This window comes from Oryza glaberrima, chromosome 5, assembly GCF_000147395.1.
Source record: "Oryza glaberrima chromosome 5, OglaRS2, whole genome shotgun sequence".
Lineage (NCBI taxonomy): Eukaryota > Viridiplantae > Streptophyta > Magnoliopsida > Poales > Poaceae > Oryza > Oryza glaberrima.
In genome coordinates, this window is record NC_068330.1 from 4,377,718 (window position 1) to 4,395,930 (window position 18,213).

Genomic DNA, 18,213 nt, shown 5'->3' on the forward strand with positions numbered 1-18,213 from the left:
TAGGAAATAAAAATGAATTTGTGGGTAAAACTTTTATAAATGTGTTATTTGTGACTTAAAAGCTAATGTTGAAAAAGAAACTACGTTGAAAATATGTCAAAATTAATTTTAAAATTAAGCTTGAAAATTTAAAATTTGGCTTTTTCTTTGGCTTATTAGGCCATCCGATGAGGCTGTCATATTATATACTAGATTATGTCCCGTGCTTTACCGTGGAATATATGGATAAATTTATGTTGAATGTTGTAGAAAAGATGGATGGACTTGGGTTAAAATATTGTGAAAATGATATTGATAAATATTATGATTTACCGTGCTCGTTTGTTGAGTTTTAGGATGTAATAAATTATAGATGTAATTACTATGCTTTTGTTGTTGAGTTTTAAATGCTTAGTGTGTTGATGTGTCGTATTTGCATATTAAGTTTTGGAAGTATTAATAATTTCTATATTTGAATGGTTAAGTTTTACTACTCCGTCTAAAAAAAGATCAATCTGTGTCCAGGTTCGTTGTTAGGATTGGGTATTTTTAGACGGAGGGGTAGGTGTTTAGTGGGTTGTACAGATATTCGTACTTTTCACTACTTATAAATTTTCAGGAATATTTTGGTAATAAATCAATAAGCATCGTGCTACCATTGATGTTACTCTCTCTTTTTAATCTACTCCAAACAATTTCTGCACAAGAGTGGTTGTCAGCTGTATTTGACCCAAGGGATGTAAGCAATAGAAGATTCTTACACTGTACTAGTAAGTAAAAAGTAAGCTTATGCACTACAAGACCACGCTGGGGTATGAAATGTAATCCGAAAAATAATGATTGTCCATGGGAGTTTAATGGGCTCAAAGTTCAAAATGTGACCACTAAACCAGCCCAAAAAGAGAGCATCGATCTGTTACTCATCAGATAAAGTCTAATTCGAGTCCCTCAAATTTATGTTGGATCTGCTTCGCGTTCCTCGACAGAAAACTAGCTATAACGAGTTCTCCCACCGTTCGGACCGATGCAAAATGACTCTTCAATGGTTTGTAAGACGATTTTGACTAATGTGACTCTTATTGGCACCTTGATATTACAACCAGTGAAAATCAAATAAAATATGCATTGGGCCCCACTGGCTCTTTGTGGGGCTGCCATGGAGCACAAAGCGTCCGTTGAGCGTCAAACTCCCGTCGCTGCACGATGGCAGTGAAGGAAGAAGAGATTGGTAAGGACCAGCACAGATAATGAGTGAGTTTGAGCCATTACCAAGTAACACAACCTTATCTTTCTTCGGCTTGAGACTACGAATAGACGAATAGTGATGACATTTATCTGAATAGGCATATTTGCAATGGTAAAGATCAAATTAACTTTTTTTTCAAAGATTAGAATAATTTGTGGAAGCAAAGAGGTGCCCGGGTTTTTTAAAAAAGGATGATACCTACAAACGATTCAACTTACAAGTAACTTAGTGATATGTGAAAACAAGAAATAGACAAATAGATATTTCCTCCGTTTCATAATATAAGTCATTCTAGCATTTCTCACATTCATATTGATATTAATAAATCTAAATATATTTCCCACATTTATATTGATATTAATGAATCTAATATAAATATGAGAAATGCTAGAATGACTTACATTATGAAACGGAGGGAGTACTTTGATACTTTAATGAAAGGGAAACAAACATTTCAAATAACTGTAAGATCTTTCCAAAAGTACCAGCAAACTGACCTCTTGCTAATCTGCTACTATAAGCTGTCGTCACTTGGCACATTGCACTTTAAAAGATCATACAAAGCTATTCACTATTAGCTGCAATCAAGTGATAGAGAGAGATGGATGGTATACCCTTCCTCTATGAATCAACCAAAAGCGCCACTGCCCATCCGGCCCCACCAAACCCCAGCATAGTAGTCAGTCCCCACCAACCCCTCCCCGAATCTCAAGGCAAATCGGACGGCCTATCTCCCACCGCACCACCGCCCCGCTCCGATTCCCATTAGCGACGGAAGCGGAAACCGAGCAACCACCACCAAACCCCAACCCCCCCTCGCCGTCTCCGGCGATCTCCGCCGCCGCCGCCGCCAATCCGAAACCTCGTCGAGTACCCCCCACCTACCCTCCGGGCGCTGGGTCCTCTGATGCTTCCCACCCCATGGCCACCCACATTCCCCTCGCCCGCCTCCGCCTCCGCCTCCGCCTCCCCCACCTCGCCCTCCTCGCCCTCCTCGCCGTCGCATCGGGGAACCCTAGCCTCGGGGGTTTCGATCGGGGGGACGCGGAGGCGGAGACGTACTCGATCCTGACCTTCCACGACTACACCCCGCCGCCGCCCCCCTCGCTGCCGCCGCCGCCGCCCGCCCCGTCGGCGACCTGCGCCGGGGACCTCCGCGGCGTGGGCGACCTCGACACCCGCTGCGTGGTCCCTGCCTCCGTGAGGCTCCGTGGCCCCGGCGTCTACATCAGCGGGAATGGGACGCTGGTGCTCGTCGACGGCGTCGCCCTCACCTGCGAGAGGCCTGGGTGCGTCGTCTCCGCCAATTTGTCCGGCGGCATCTTCTTCGGCCGTGAGGCCCGTGTCGTGGCCGGGTGGGTTTCTCTTTCAGCTACCAACATCACGCTCTCCAGTGATGCTGTAATCGACACCACCGCGCTCGCTGGCGACCCGCCTGATAAGACCAGCGGCGTGCCTACTGGGTCGTATGGTGATGGCGGTGGCCATGGCGGCCGTGGTGCTAGCTGCTACGTCAAGGAGGGGCAGGCGCAGGAGGATTCGTGGGGCGGTGATATGTACGCTTGGGCTGAACTCAAGACCCCCAATAGCTACGGGAGCAAAGGCGGTTCTACCAGCGTCGAGAAGGACTATGGTGGTGGTGGTGGGGGTGTAGTGTGGTTGTTCGCCAAGGATATTATGATGAATGGAACAATTCTTGCTAATGGAGGAGATGGTGGCACCAAAGGTGGGGGTGGCTCTGGGGGAAGCATCTATCTCAAGGCTAAAACCATGTGAGTATTTGTAATTTATATTGAAAATACGATATTAACTTTGTTGGCTAATTCGAAATCGTATAAGCAATTCATATGGTTATGACTGTTAAAGTTCAAAATTCAGGCCTCTTGGCTCTTTTTCACACTTTCACACAAAGGCAACACGAATTTATTTTTTGAAGTTTGGATAAATCATTGCTCTGCCTGTTGCCCACAATTCATATAATACTTATATTTTTGTTATTTTTAATTTTACCATATTTAAAAAGTTATATATCCAATATCATATTCTGTAATAGATCATGATTCCTGTATAGGATGCACTCAACATGCACTAGCTTGTCCAATAGATGTATTAGAAATTTTACACTGGAATGGATGTAAAGCCAATAAAATTTCTTCTGTGTTGAGAATGGTACAAATTTCACATTCCAGTGCATTGGATTGAAACAGTACTTCCCAATTGAAATAAATCAGGAGGAACTATATCTGGTACTGGTATTTTAGGACCTAATAAGGATTTGAGAGAGATTGTGTATCCTTTTTTATTTATATATGCCTAAAACTGACAGTTGCAGTGATGGGGACCAGATAAGTTTTAATTTACAATTATGTTAAGTGCTAAGTCATATGATAGGATTTGTAGCCCTCGAAGATTGTATGTTGATATCTACGTATTTGGGTTACAAACACATTCTTCAGAAAGACATATTGCCAGGCAACTAATAAACAAAGGATTTTGGACTAAATGCTACATAAACTTACTCCAGATCAGTTGCTCTAGTCTAAAATTCCACAATTATGTCATAGTGACTAGTATGAGCATGACTAGCGAAGATCAAACAATACATTCCAAGTCTCCAACGTAGAAGGAACCATGGAAGCAAAGAATTACCAAGAAGCATCAGTTATGTACATGTTAGATTATAATGCAGGTTGGCCTGACCAGCCATATTTGGAGTTTTGGACTTTTAAGTGAGCTGGTCTATGAAAACCATACTCATTGATATTTTAAAATATTAAATGAATATATATATAACTTTTTTGTTTAAATTTCGAATTTATGTTATTTCGAACAGTTGCCTCCTCTCTGATATTTTGTTGTAACAGGCAAGGAGGTGGCACAATAAGTGCTTGCGGAGGGGATGGTTTGGCTGGGGGAGGTGGTGGGCGTGTTTCTGTTGATGTTTTCAGTAGGCATGATGACTCCCAATTTTTTGTTCACGGTAATTCACTTGATTTCATTTGTATCATGGACTACTGCTATGATAGGCTTCCAATTTTGTATCTTCACATTGATTTTCTAGTTGCTGAGGTTATATGAGGTTGTTCTCGTTTATAACCTGCCATCTTCATGGTATCCGTATTTTTTTCCCTGCCAGCTTTGAATTTTTCTTTTCTGACTTTCAACATTGATTTGGTCAACTGTCAAAAGAGCTTGTTTTAGCATAATATACTTTTTCTTCAAACTTCTGATCAGGGAAACCACTGGCATATAGTTCAGTTTGTTGTAAATTGTAAGATATGAACTATTCTTTAAACCTTCAACATTATTATTTTAGAGACCATAACTTTAGTGACCAAGTTAGTGACCATAACTTTTCTGACCAAGTTATTAGTTTAGAGTTAAACATCAAGAACTTGTTAAATATACAGAACCAACCAGTTTCTTCCAGTAACAGTTTAAAAGGGACACTAATGTCCCTGCAGGGTGTTAGTTTTCATTTTCTGATTTGGCTTCTTGAATCCTGCTCAAAATTAAAAGATGATCTACATATTCTCCATTTGTTTCATGCTGGCGGAGTGTAAAGTGAACTTTGGCGTTATCTGATCTAGGTTAGATAGATATTTATTGGACTAGCCCAGAATTTCTTATTTGGTTTTCGTTTGACGAGGACAAGTTATGAGTATTAGTATTACCTGTGTAGTTGGTACTTGGTTTATGCAAAGTACATAGTTTGTACAAGCTTATCAACAATTCAACATACTACTTATTTGGGTTTGAACTATGTTGCCTTAACAGGTGGGAGGAGCTCAGGTTGTCTGGACAATGCAGGTGCAGCTGGGACTCTTTATGAAGAAGTGCCTAAGAGTATTACTGTTAGCAACAATAACTTGAGCACACAAACTGATACAGTTTTTCTAGAACCCCCATATGATCCACTCTGGACAAATGTTTTTATCAAGAATCATGCCAAAGTTTCTCTTCCCTTGCGTTGGAGTCGTATTCAGGTGTGAGGCACTTAGTTTTAAAGTCTATTCTGATTGCTTGTCCATAAACACTTCATTTGTTTCGTTTTTGTGGAGATGAAATTGCAAAGACATAAATTATTTTCTTTAAAAAGGATCTGAGCCTCTTTTTCTTTCTTAAATTGGGAGGAGGAATGCTATTATTCTGGTGACTTCCATTATGGGAAAAAATGTTCTTTTTTACTGCATGTCACCTTGGTAAATAACATGAGTTGCTGTTCCCTGCTGTTGAGCTATTTTTCTGTCCTTATTGGGACTGGCAGGTATAGGTCAACAGGGATACATTTGCTGCAGCTTGCAGCTGATATTGGACTAGTATTTTCTTTAACTAAATGTTTCTTTCATTCTAGTCACTACAGATATTTCAGTTACCCTTTTTTCAATGTTTTCTGATTTTCAGGCTCAAGGACAAATTAGCCTTCTATCTCGCGCTACATTAACTTTTGGCTTGACACACTATCCATATTCAGAGTTTGAATTGTTGGCTGAGGAACTTCTTATGAGTGATTCTACAATTAAGGTATTTATCTGCTGTTACTTCATGCAGATGTTGTATTCCTTTTGCTCAATTTTAACCCATTATGTGGTGTATCTGCACCTCACGATTCTTAAATCACATTCAGGTGTTTGGTGCTTTACGAATGTCTGTAAAGATGCTTCTTATGTGGAACTCTAGAATGTTGATTGATGGTGGCAGAGAGTCAGGAGTTGCGACTTCTTTACTAGAGGGTAGCAATTTGATAGTGTTGAAGGTATGTTATTTGTTCAAAATTGCAAGATATGGCCCTTCTCCTCCTCTGCCTTCTCTTCTGTATGATTTATTTTGTTCCCATGCTTGTCAGGAATCATCAGTTATACATTCTATTGGCAATCTTGGAATTCATGGTCAAGGCATCCTGAATTTATCTGGAGATGGAGATACGATTCAGGCGCAACGTCTTATTTTATCACTTTTCTACAACATAGTGGTAAAATAAGTTCATTTTGGTTTGTTTATTCACAATCAGTTATGAGTCTGAATTGCTTTATTTCTTTCTGCATACCTTTTGTGGCTTAGGCACATTTTTATGGATTCGGATTGTTTTCAGAGTTGGAATGATGAATATGCCTTTGATATTGCCTTAAATTTGACATGTTATGAGGCCATCGTGTGACATCAGTAGTTTGCGTGATCTATCTGTAGTGTTCTCCATTCTGTTATTTACTTATTCATATCTCATCTAACTCGATACACTAAATTTAATGTTCTAAACTTATCTTTGAGATGAATTATGCTGCTGTTCATGATATACAAGATCAATATTTTCTCGAAGCCCTTAAGATATAGAGTGTTGTTCATTATATACAAGATCAGTATTTTGTCCAACTGTTAGGTATAGAGTGCAGCCCTTGATGCATTTCCTTTCTCTTTTACCTTGCATATCGTACGCTGGTATAACCCTGTTGCAACCTTGTTGTTTTTGATTTTTTACAGTTCAATCATTTCATTGTTTCTATTAGATGCTTCTGATCCTTCGTGATCATTCAGACTACTCTAATTGATAAGTAATTCCATTTTAGGTTGGACCTGGAGCTGTTCTACAAGGCCCACTTGTAAATGGAAGTAGTGATGATGTGTAAATACTACCACCTTCAGTTTTTGTGTTGCTTTTATTTTTGCTATTCCACCATGAAGTTTAAAACGGTTTCTGAGCTTTTGTCTCTACACTAGGGCCCCAAAGCTGAACTGTGAAGATGAGAGTTGTCCTATGGAAATCTTTCATCCTCCCGAGGATTGCAACCTGAACACTTCATTGTCTTTTACCCTACAGGTGCACACTTTAATTTCCCAAGGCTTTCCGTGCAGTGTGTATCTATATATATTCTTTATCTTAGATTTTGCCTTTTCATTTAACATGTAACAAATGGTTAGCTTTTGACACGCAGATATGCCGTGTTGAAGACATTGTTGTTTCTGGCCTTGTGCAAGGAACTGTTATTAATTTCAACAGAGCAAGAAATGTCACTGTGAGATCATCTGGGACCATTAGTGCAACAGGATTAGGTAACTTTTTCTTCTTTGCCATAAATGCTATTAAGATTCTGTTCAGCATTGTGGTGGTTTTCGAGAAGCACTTTATTGTTTCTACTCTGGATAAAACAGTTTATTGGAAGCATAATTTCTTAAGCTGTGAGATAGAACTTCTTACAGGAGTTGTTAAAGATACCCGTATCCAGATTGTGGCATTGCACAGTGCAGCCCTGCTTTCGATCTGCAATCACAAACTATTGATTAACTAAATATTCGAAAGGAAACCTTATTTAGTTTAATGATAGCTTCCTATGGCTATGATAACTATTCTCTAGTCCTTGCTGCAATGTTGCAATAATCACTTCAAAAATTTGTCATATGGTAAGCCTACCTAGGCTTAAATCGGTATGCTTATGTGACTGATGGCCATTATCCATTTGCCCTGTTATACTCGAGATTTCAAATGACATGACACGCTATAATGTTTATAGCAGTGAATAAATCTTGTGCACAGCTCCAACTGAGTAGACTAGAAAAATATGGCATTTTTTTAGTCTTACATCTACCAGTCTTATTTTATAGCTGTCTGATCTGAGATAAGCTGTCTTAATTCTCTGTTTGTTCGTGAATTGGTGAATCATCAGCATTGAAAATTATTTTTGTTTGAATAGTTACTGCTTCAGTATACCTATTTTTCATAATGGAGATTTCATTAAGCTTCAGTATTTCTATGTACACATTTAATAGTAACATATAGCTTCTTTTGATATCTTTCTTTTGAATGCAGCCTTCTGTAAACTATTGTAGAATTTAGATTTGATTTCTCCCTGCTGCAGGCTGCCGAGGTGGAATTGGACGAGGAAGAATGTTAAGCAGTGGCCTTAGCGGTGGGGGTGGGCATGGTGGTAAAGGAGGGGATGCTTTCTACAGTGGCAGTCATGCAGGGGGTGGAACTGCATATGGTAGTGCTGATTTACCATGTGAACTTGGCAGTGGTAGTGGTAATGTAAGTACATCATCTTCAACAGCTGGTGGTGGTATAATAGGTAACAGAGATCGAGCATATGGATCTTTGTCAATTATCATCCTCTATTCAGTCACTGTTACTCTTAGTAGTACTGGTTTTTACTGCCTTTCATCTGCACATTTCCAGTAATGGGTTCTTTGGAGCAATCTCTTCCACTACTCTCCCTTGCTGGTTCAATAGAGGCGAATGGTGGCAGTTTTGCTGGTGCGGTGACTCATGCTGCAAATGAAGGACCTGGTGGTGGTTCCGGGGGCACAATTCTTCTATTTGTGAGGGCATTGTCCTTGGAGGAGGGCTCTGTACTTTCTAGCGCTGGTGGGGTTGGAAGTAATGGTAGTGGCGGAGGTGGAGGTGGCCGGATTCACTTCCACTGGTCTGACATTCCCACTGGAGATGATTATATTCCCTTTGCAACGGTTAATGGATCAATACTTGCAAGGTGCATCTTAATTCTGATGTTTTCTCTGTTTGTTCTATTTTTTTTCCTTCTGTTTTACTAGCTAGATCTGTTCATGATGCTAAAGTGCTGCTACATCTGCATTCTTATATTTAAAGTTCTAAGTTTATGATGCTTTTTGCTGGTGGATGTCCTTACATTTCCTTAATCGTAGTTCTGGAATATTTCAAGGAGTAATAGTTAGTAGAGCAGGTTAAGCAAACTAGGAGCAACCCCCATTCCTCACCTCCCCATTTTCCAGAGCCTTGATTCTGTGTGGTGTGGGCAGCCATGTACAGTAAGATTGGTAAACAGTATGCTGACTCTTCCTTTTTGACCAAAAAAATACTGCCTATTATTTGTTGTGCAGAGGAGGAACCGTTGATGGCCAAGGTTTTCCGGGTGAAAATGGAACAGTGACAGGAAAAGATTGCCCAAAAGGTCTTTATGGCACATTTTGCAAGGTAACTTGTAGCAAAAGTGTGTTTGCTATTTTCGAATTATTGATATATTTTTAGCTTATTGTTTCTTTGTTTAAATCAGATAACATGTCTTCTTATCAACATAGCCGCATGTCATAGTTGCACTTCAATTTTTTCAGTCCAACCTGCCATACTACTTATTTTCTCACTTTGCTGCAACGGTTTTTGTGGCACGATGCAGGCCTGTCCTTTAGGAACATACAAGAACATTACTGGGTCTTTGAAGTCCTTGTGTTCTCCATGCCCTACAAATGAGCTTCCTCATCGTGCTGTCTACATAAGCATCCGAGGTCATTTCTATTGTTTCTTTTTGTATGCGTCTCAAGTGCAGATCAAATAAATTTAGTGACAGAATTATGGCGTCTAATCTGCAAATACATATGTCGTTGGGTCTATGGTTTTAAATTTTCTAAAGAATTATAGGCTGTCAATGGTCCTATATCTAATGGGATTATTTGCAATAAATCTGTGGACATGAGGTATGCATACCACAAAGTTCCATGCGGCCTAGCTGCTAGAAGTGCCTTGCTTTTAACTGATTGTCTTGTGTAAACTAATGGCTAGACGGAATTGTAGCTGTATATAATTATTGTTGTTTACTATTTTAATGAGAGTATGAAGTTCTGTTCTCTCATGTTTTAGCATTATCAAACTCTTCAATTTTTGTTAGCTTTACATGTGATATATGAAATGTTTCGGCCAGTTTACCTTAATGTTCTAACCTTAGATATTGTTTTTGACAGGAGGTGTTACTGAAACCCCGTGCCCATACAAATGTGTGTCCGATAGATACCGCATGCCTCACTGTTTTACTGCTCTTGAAGAGTTAATATACACTTTTGGTGGACCTTGGTTGTTTGGTCTGTTTCTCTCAGGCCTTCTTTTTTTATTAGCCCTTGTTTTGAGTATCGCTCGGATGAAGTTTGTTGGCACTGATGAGTTGCCTGGACCAGCACCAACTCAACATAGCTCCCAAATTGATCACTCTTTTCCCTTCCTCGAATCACTCAATGAGGTAGCAGAACATTCTGCATTCCTAATTTGTTTCTTTAAGCTGTGGTGTGATTGTTCTGGTTTTTGGTTGAAATCTCTCCTCATGTGGTAGGTACTGGAAACCAATAGGGCCGAAGAATCTCACTGTCATGTGCACAGGATGTATTTCATGGGTCCCAACACCTTCAGTGAACCTTGGCATCTACCACACACCCCACCTGAGCAGATTTCTGAGATTGTGTACGTAGATCTGTCCACAAGTAAATCAAGATTATTTTTGAACAACATGCATTCAGCCTTTGGGCTCTTTTGTCATTCTTTTTTCCTTATCTTTACTGGTTTTGCTTTTTTTGCCACAAATTTTACCTGTCTCATTTAAGATTATGTTTATCGTATTTTTGTTAGGTATGAGGATGCATTTAACAAGTTTGTCGATGAGATAAATGCTCTCGCAGCATATCAGTGGTGGGAAGGATCAATTTATAGTATCCTGTGTATACTTTCATACCCCTTGGCATGGTCTTGGCAACAGTGGCGCAGAAGAAGAAAATTACAAAGATTACGTGAATTTGTTCGATCTGAATATGATCATTCATGTTTACGGTCTTGCCGTTCACGTGCTCTTTATGAAGGGCTGAAGGTATGTTCTTTTCAGTGCCAAATCCCTGGTATGAGCTTTAGTGGTTTTTTATGAGCTCGACAATCAATTTCATCAATTATCTTGGAATTTCTTGAAATTATGTTGTTTAGCCTTACTTTCTCAGTCATCTAGTGTATGTTAAGTGTTCTTCATTTGATTCAAGCTTTTTAGTTAATCTTCAATTGCTATAAGAGTATGTACCTTGTACAGCATCATTAGACATCCAAAATAACCAGATAGATCTTGTCACTGTACTGTTAAGAAAAAGTCTGTTCAAAGGTTCTAAAAAGTGGTAAGTGGTATTATTGAACCCACCTTGTAGCGATCATACAGCCTACCCATCTGCTTACATGGTACGAGGTTGGGCACCCATCCCTTGTTGCCTTATGGAGTTTTTTGTTTTTTTTCTGGGAACACTGAATGTAATTGAGTTACAAATATTGCTGTGTTGATTCTGTGTGCATTATCTGCAACTGTACCATTACAAGAACCAGAACTGCACTTGTCTTATGAATTTTTATACAATTATCAGTCTCATCACATCATGGATTGAGGTATGCTTTCTGGTTTTCCATTTGATAGGTTGCTGCTACACCAGATTTAATGCTGGGTTATTTAGATTTCTTTCTTGGTGGGGATGAAAAAAGGCCTGACCTCCCCCCTCGTCTTCATCAAAGGTTGCCAATGTCATTAATCTTTGGAGGCGATGGAAGTTACATGGCTCCATTTTCACTTCACAGTGACAGTGTGGTCACAAGTCTTATTAGTCAGGTTTATTCTGAAACATTTCAAGCTGTACTGGATCACTATGTGAACAATTCATTTTATTAGCATATAACATGAACATATTTTTACAGGGTGTACCTTCATCAATATGGCACCGCCTTGTTGCTGGATTGAACGCCCAGTTGCGTTTGGCTCGTCGTGGAAATCTAAAAGCCACATTTCTTCCTGTACTCAAATGGCTTGAAACTCATGCAAATCCTGCTTTGAACACATACCGCGTGCGTGTTGACCTTGCATGGTTCCAAGCTACAGCACTAGGTTACTATCAATTTGGTCTAGTTATTCATTCTGTGGGACCATTCAGTAGTGGCCTTCAAGGTGGCTCTAGAATGAAATTTGATTATCATGCGCAGTGAGTCATTTGCTTTAGCTCTGCACATTTTGCACTTATCATATTAAAATTTATCCCACTGATCCGTACCATGCCGTGCAGATTTCAGAACACAAATGTTGATTCTCAACTAGACCACTCAAGGAACAATGATGCTGTTATGCTTAAAAGAATAACTGGCAGAGTTCTCGACATTGACAACTTAAGGACACTCAAGGACAAGAGAGATTTATTTTACCCTCTTTCTCTTATATTGCACAATACCAAACCAGTTGGGCATCAGGTGACTTCCATTTTGCACAGCTATCCTGACATCATTGCAACCCCTAGTTTGGTTATGATGGATCTACACAATCTTGAACTTACCAAGGTTCTTTTTCTTTCCTGCAGGATCTTGTTGGTTTGGTGATCTCTATATTGCTTCTTGCAGATTTCAGCTTAGTATTGCTTACTTTTCTCCAGCTATATTCATATTCTATGATCGATGTGTTGTTAGTGCTGTTTGTTCTTCCTCTTGGGATACTGGCACCCTTTCCTGCTGGGATAAATGCTCTATTTAGTCATGGACCACGGCGGTCAGCAGGTCTTGCTCGTGTGTATGCGCTGTGGAATATTACATCATTGGTTAATGTTGTGAGTACTCATCTTTGACTGTACTTATATTTTGATATTACCAGTTCATTTCAAATGCTTTAGGTTCCAAAAAAGGGGAAATTATATAATTTGGTTGGCTATTATCATTGCTCATACATCCACAATCACAAGAACAGTAACACACAGTTTCGGTTTATTTGGTACAGTTTGCTATAGTGTATTCAGTTAGGCAGTATTTTCCCACTTCTTGATGTGTCAAGAAAGCCTGGGCTCATCAAGGTATCCAGGGTTCTCGAGCACAGTGGAGCTGATCTTGAGCTCAAACCCTTGACTCATTCTCAAGTCCCATCAAGCTTGGTTCTTTTAATATATACTTTTGAGCATACATTTATGAAGTCCATGTGTCTTATTGAGTCGAAGTTTGAGCCTGTAATGTACCAAAATACATGCATTTTAGATATCTTTTTTCTGAGCTCAAATCCTGATGTTTGGAAGCACTAGTTGCATGGAATTATGTTGATGTTCTTACTCATTGCAGTAGTAGCTATATTTCAATTTCTTAAGGACATTACAACAGCTGCAATGCATCTTTCTTTCTGCTAATGGTAATAGCAAGTTTAATCCTTTCCATTATGGATCTTCTTAATCTATTCACACTTGGTTCATCCCTTGCAGATCGTGGCCTTTGCGTGTGGACTTGTGCATTACAAGTCTTCAGCCAAAAGGCATCCAAGCATGCAACCTTGGAATTTGGGCGGGTAAGTAACCTTAGCTGAAAACCAAATGACATTTCGCTACTGCTCTACCATAACTGTTGCTACCTCAAAAACTCTGCCTCTGTTCTTTTCACACAAGCATTGGTACTTTTGGCAGGGATGATACTAGCTGGTGGCTGTTCCCAACAGGACTTGTGTTATGTAAATGCATCCAAGCAAGACTTGTCGATTGGCATGTCTCTATCTTAGAGATCCAGGATCGCGCAGTTTATAGCAATGACCCAACCATATTTTGGCAGTGATGGCATTTGTATCACTGAATTGATCATCAGAGGTTTTGGCAACTCGAGTTTTTGGGAGTTGATAAAAAGGAAGGCTAGGGGATGAGTTGATTCTTTTTCGGCCAGTCAGAGGAAGCGAAGTACACAAAGTACATTGCTTCTTACAGATGCATGCTTATAGTCCATTTGTTAACCTTGTGCAGTCTCAGATTTGGTTTCCTTGTACATAAAAAGGTTTTATTGATCCATTCTTTGTAGGATCTGGACACCATAGAATTATAAACTTACCTGAGCTAATCATAGAGATGAGATGGTGGGGAAAGAATGTCTCTTGTTCAGAACTTCTCCGAGTCTCCTGCCTTCATGTTGACATGGAAAAGAGCGAGTTATCAGATTTCTACTCCCTCCATTTCATATTACAAGTCATTTGACTTTTTTTCCTAGTCAAACTTCTTTAAGTAGTATTTTTAACACAAAACAAATATATTATCAAAATATATTCAATGTTAGATTTAATGAAACTAATTTAATATTTTAGATGTTGCTAAATTTTTTTTATATACTTAGTTAAACGACTTATAATATGAAATGGAGGGAGTAGAATTGAGCTAATGTCTCTTTCAGCATCTAGCAGGCTGACTTTGCTTTCTATCATGCTTGACTAGCCTATCGAATAGCATAGTGCTTCTTGTTTTTAGTTCAACCACGAATGACCCCAACAACATAATTACTAAACTCGCACATAATTTTAAAAGCCAACAACCAATCAGGAGGTTGAATGATTGGCGCTAAGATGTTGAATGATTGGCGCTAAGATGAGATTCTTTTAACAAATTGAAAGATTTTAAGCACTCATCATTAAATTCAAAGGGAGCATATTTAGCTAGCAGATAAGTTAGGGGTTTAGCAATTTGAGAAAAAAACTTTAATGCATCGATAGAACCTTGTGTGACCTAGGAAGCTGTGAATTCCCTTTACATTGTTGAGAGATGAAAGTTGCTTCATTACTTCTATTTTTGCTCTCTCCACCTCTATCCCTCTTTCAGAAATTCGCTGTCCTAGGACTATCCCCTCTTGACCATGAAATGACTTTTTTTTTCTCCAATTAAGCATCAAGTTCTTTTCTTTACACCATTGCAAGGCCTTGTCTAAGTTCTCGAGTTAATGATCGAAGATTTTTCCATAGACTGAGAAGTCGTCCATGATTTCATTCGTCATTTCGGAGAAGATAAACATCATGCACCTTTGGAATGATATGGGTGTATTGCACAACCCGAACAACATTCGACGATAAGCAAATGTGGTCTTGCTTTGATCATCGAGATGAATAGGACTTTGGTGATAGCCAGAATAGTCATCAAGGAGACAGAAGAAATTATTTGTAAGCCGCTCTAGCATCTCGTCGATGGAAGGCGACGGGGAGTGATCCTTCCTAGTTGCCTTGCTAAGTTTTCTGTAATCTAGGCACATCCTCCATCCCATGACGATTCGTTGTGGGATCAATTTGTTTTTGGCATTTTCAACGACCGTCATAACTCCCTAGGCACAATCTGGATTAGGCACATTATAGAAGTTTTTCTATGGGATAGTCGATCAGAAGATCGAAGTCAGGGACTTTGAACACGTGGAAGTCTAGGGTGGCTTCGACATTCTCGTTCCTCATAGGCACTCCACGTAGAATCCCATAAACTTCTATGATAGGACTTGAGGAACTCCGAAAGGTTTTGTCGGTTCGTACTAACGGCTCGTGATGGCAACACGAGCTGACTTCGTTGATCTGAACTCTGCAATCGTAGCACCACATCTCCTCTAGTATCAATCATGTCGAAACCCGATAGACCTTGCTAACAAGACTAATCCCTGCGTGCGTATTGAAGAACACCGAACTCTGCAATCGCAGCACCACTTCTCCTCTAGTATCAACCATGTCGAAACCCGATAGATCTTGCCAAGAAGACTAATCCCTACGTGCGTATTGAAGAACACAAGCAAGAACACGAAAGATAGCAACTCAATTGTAGATAAATGATTAATCAAGAACTTGAATTTGGGGCTTGTCACCTAAGCAAGTTAATACAAAGGTTGTGGACATGATGTTAGCACCGGCAGTGGGATTATCGAGAACATCCACTGTAACCTCCATCACGAGACATTGGATAGTTAGGGACGATAGGGAGCTAGTCCGAATTACTTCGGAAGAAACCTCTACATCTCTTAACCATTCATCGCTCATGATGATAGTTAATTCCCTCGCAATTTCCTTGAGAAAATTATCTTCTAGAGGTTCATAGGGAGTACCCAGAGCAGGAGATGTTTCGTTGCAGATGAACAAGATGTTCCATGGACAAGATCCAAGAGTTTCCTTCCATTTGTTGTGGTTTTGTGTGCAAACGGAGGATATGAGGCAGAGTCCTTGTTTAGACCCAAACCGAAATATTGTAACAACATGGTCGAGTATAGACAAATCTGGGTCAAATTGAGTTAACAATGAAATCCTAGCCTAAGCTACTTCAATAGATTCCTTCTTGCACTATTGAAAACCGAGGACTTCCATCCGTAGGGAGACAACATAGGTTAACAAGACAAAAGCAAGATAGAACCTACTTTTGAGTTCTTCCCATTCACCGTTTGTTTTCCTAATGGTATGAGAGTATCATTGTTCCGCCCTCTCCATGAGAGAGAACGGAAACAACTTCCACTTCAAAGTTTCTTGCGTCATGCCTGAGATTGTCAGGCATGAACACAATTGCTAACTCTCGTAGATGATGGTAGGGGTTTTCACTATCGCACCCCAAGAAGGATTTTGCCCCTGAACCATGGTTATAAAGCCAGTCAAATGTGAGAATGAGTTTTGAATAGATAGCTACTCCATGGCAGGAAAGAAAAGAAAAGAAGAAATAAAAAGAAAAGATACCAGGGAGAACTAGGTTCAAAGTTAATATAACAACTATTCCCAAGCAACGACACCAGAAATGCTTATTGGTATTTGTTACGATCACAAATAAATCCGCAAGCGCACGGATAACGCTGTAACACTTCACCTCAGAGTATTCCAAGGGTATCGAATCACAAGGAACATGTGTATAACATCAAGAAATCAAGTTCATCCAACAACAACAAAATGGTAGGCGGAGAGTAGGGAGGGTTTCTATGGGTTAAAATTCTTCAATTAAGTTAAGGTAAAACTCTATCACTTGCTTCAGGCACCGACTTTCCCCTGGTCTGCCAAGCGAATCCAGCCTACAGCCCAATGACGTACCTGAATGTGGAGGACTACAAAAGACGATCAAGGCTGTTACCATTTGTCGCCTACCTCTATAGCCCATGAAACACACAACAAATAAATGTAACCTATAACCTAAACACTACGTTTGCATTATCAATTACTACTCTAGCCTTGGCCAAGAACTTCATTTTTTATCCAAAGTATTAGTACTAGAGTACTTAACATAAATATTAAACGATGAACCCGCAATGATAAGCATATATTTTACTTATACAAGAAGAGTAAATACCAAAAGAAAGCATGAACACTTGCTTTTATAAAAGAAACATCCATCGAGGTACAAGAGTAGAAAGAGTGTCGGCAACTCCAGCACTCCTCTAGAGCTTCCCCTTATTCTCTCTCACAAGAGCGAGGTGATGGACTCTGCTCTACATTGAGAGGGACACCTCGCTAGCTGGGCTTTGGAGATGAGGCCTTTTGGCGAAGTCAATTTAAAGCCATCAAACCCTTCCGCTAAGGAAAATGTCGTATAGAGTAAAGGGATACCCACAACTTCGTGGATGATGGCCACCTTCCCGCAGGCGGTGCTGATACGCGGTCATCCATGTGCCGCGCATGACGCACGAGCTACACGACAACCCTCCTCCCTCTAGTCTTTCCTCTCTTTATACGTATATATACATACATATAAAAATATATATTTTAATGTGTATACGTTTTTTTTATGTATAAAAATTTATACATAAAGTGTGTATACATACGTATACAAACTTTATATACGTACGTATTAAAAAATATGGAAAAACCTAGAAATAATATCACGTATACAAACTTTGTATACATATATACAAACTTTGTATCCCGTATGTATAAAAAAAAGAAAAACCAAAAAAAAAGAAGGAAAAAACCAAAGAAAAAAAGATATCAGAAACCGGGGGGACACATGTCCACTCCCACGCGCGCGTCCCCCCGCCCCTCCCCTCTGCACGTGCCAACGTGCCACGCAGGGGAGCGGGCACGCGGATGACCGCTTATTAGCATTTTCGCCTTCCCGCTCCTAACTCCTTGAAACTCATCTATCTCAACATAGCTCAAGGATAAGATTAAAAAGGTAGTATGATGTTCCATTTTAAATCAAATTTGGGAAATGCTTATGCTTAAAGTGCTAAGGGTGTCTTGCTATGAGCACACACATACATGCGAGTCCTCTGGCACCAATCCTTTATTTTCCTCATATTTAGCTTTTTCGTATCAAATGACTTCCCAAGCTACTTTACCAACTTGATGAACTAATCATCACAAGCAAAGAAAAGAAAATAATGCATCTTTTCCCTACTCCCTAAGAGAATTGTCTTTTTAGTTTTAAGATTTGTCTCACAGAGATTGTTTTTATATAGTGATATCCACCAGAACTCCTAGTACCACAAAATATATCATTCTGGTTCAAGATTGCCACGACCA

The 18,213-nt window shown here is 39.7% G+C and overlaps 1 protein-coding gene across 1 annotated transcript; it reads left to right on the plus strand.

Moving 5' to 3' along the window:
• Nucleotides 1-1,976: 1,976 nt before the first annotated feature.
• On the plus strand, nucleotides 1,977-14,391 carry LOC127773706 (uncharacterized). The gene is made up of 22 exons (XM_052299844.1): nucleotides 1,977-2,997; nucleotides 4,090-4,205; nucleotides 5,003-5,211; nucleotides 5,630-5,749; nucleotides 5,853-5,981; nucleotides 6,072-6,197; nucleotides 6,790-6,845; nucleotides 6,941-7,040; nucleotides 7,156-7,273; nucleotides 8,077-8,286; nucleotides 8,394-8,706; nucleotides 9,074-9,167; nucleotides 9,367-9,475; nucleotides 9,929-10,200; nucleotides 10,291-10,418; nucleotides 10,584-10,818; nucleotides 11,401-11,589; nucleotides 11,676-11,956; nucleotides 12,038-12,218; nucleotides 12,326-12,568; nucleotides 13,205-13,287; nucleotides 13,403-14,391. The coding sequence occupies exons 1-22, from the start codon at nucleotides 2,147-2,149 to the stop codon at nucleotides 13,545-13,547; spliced, it is 4,308 nt and encodes a 1,435-aa protein (XP_052155804.1). The 5' UTR covers nucleotides 1,977-2,146; the 3' UTR covers nucleotides 13,548-14,391.
• Nucleotides 14,392-18,213: the final 3,822 nt, after the last annotated feature.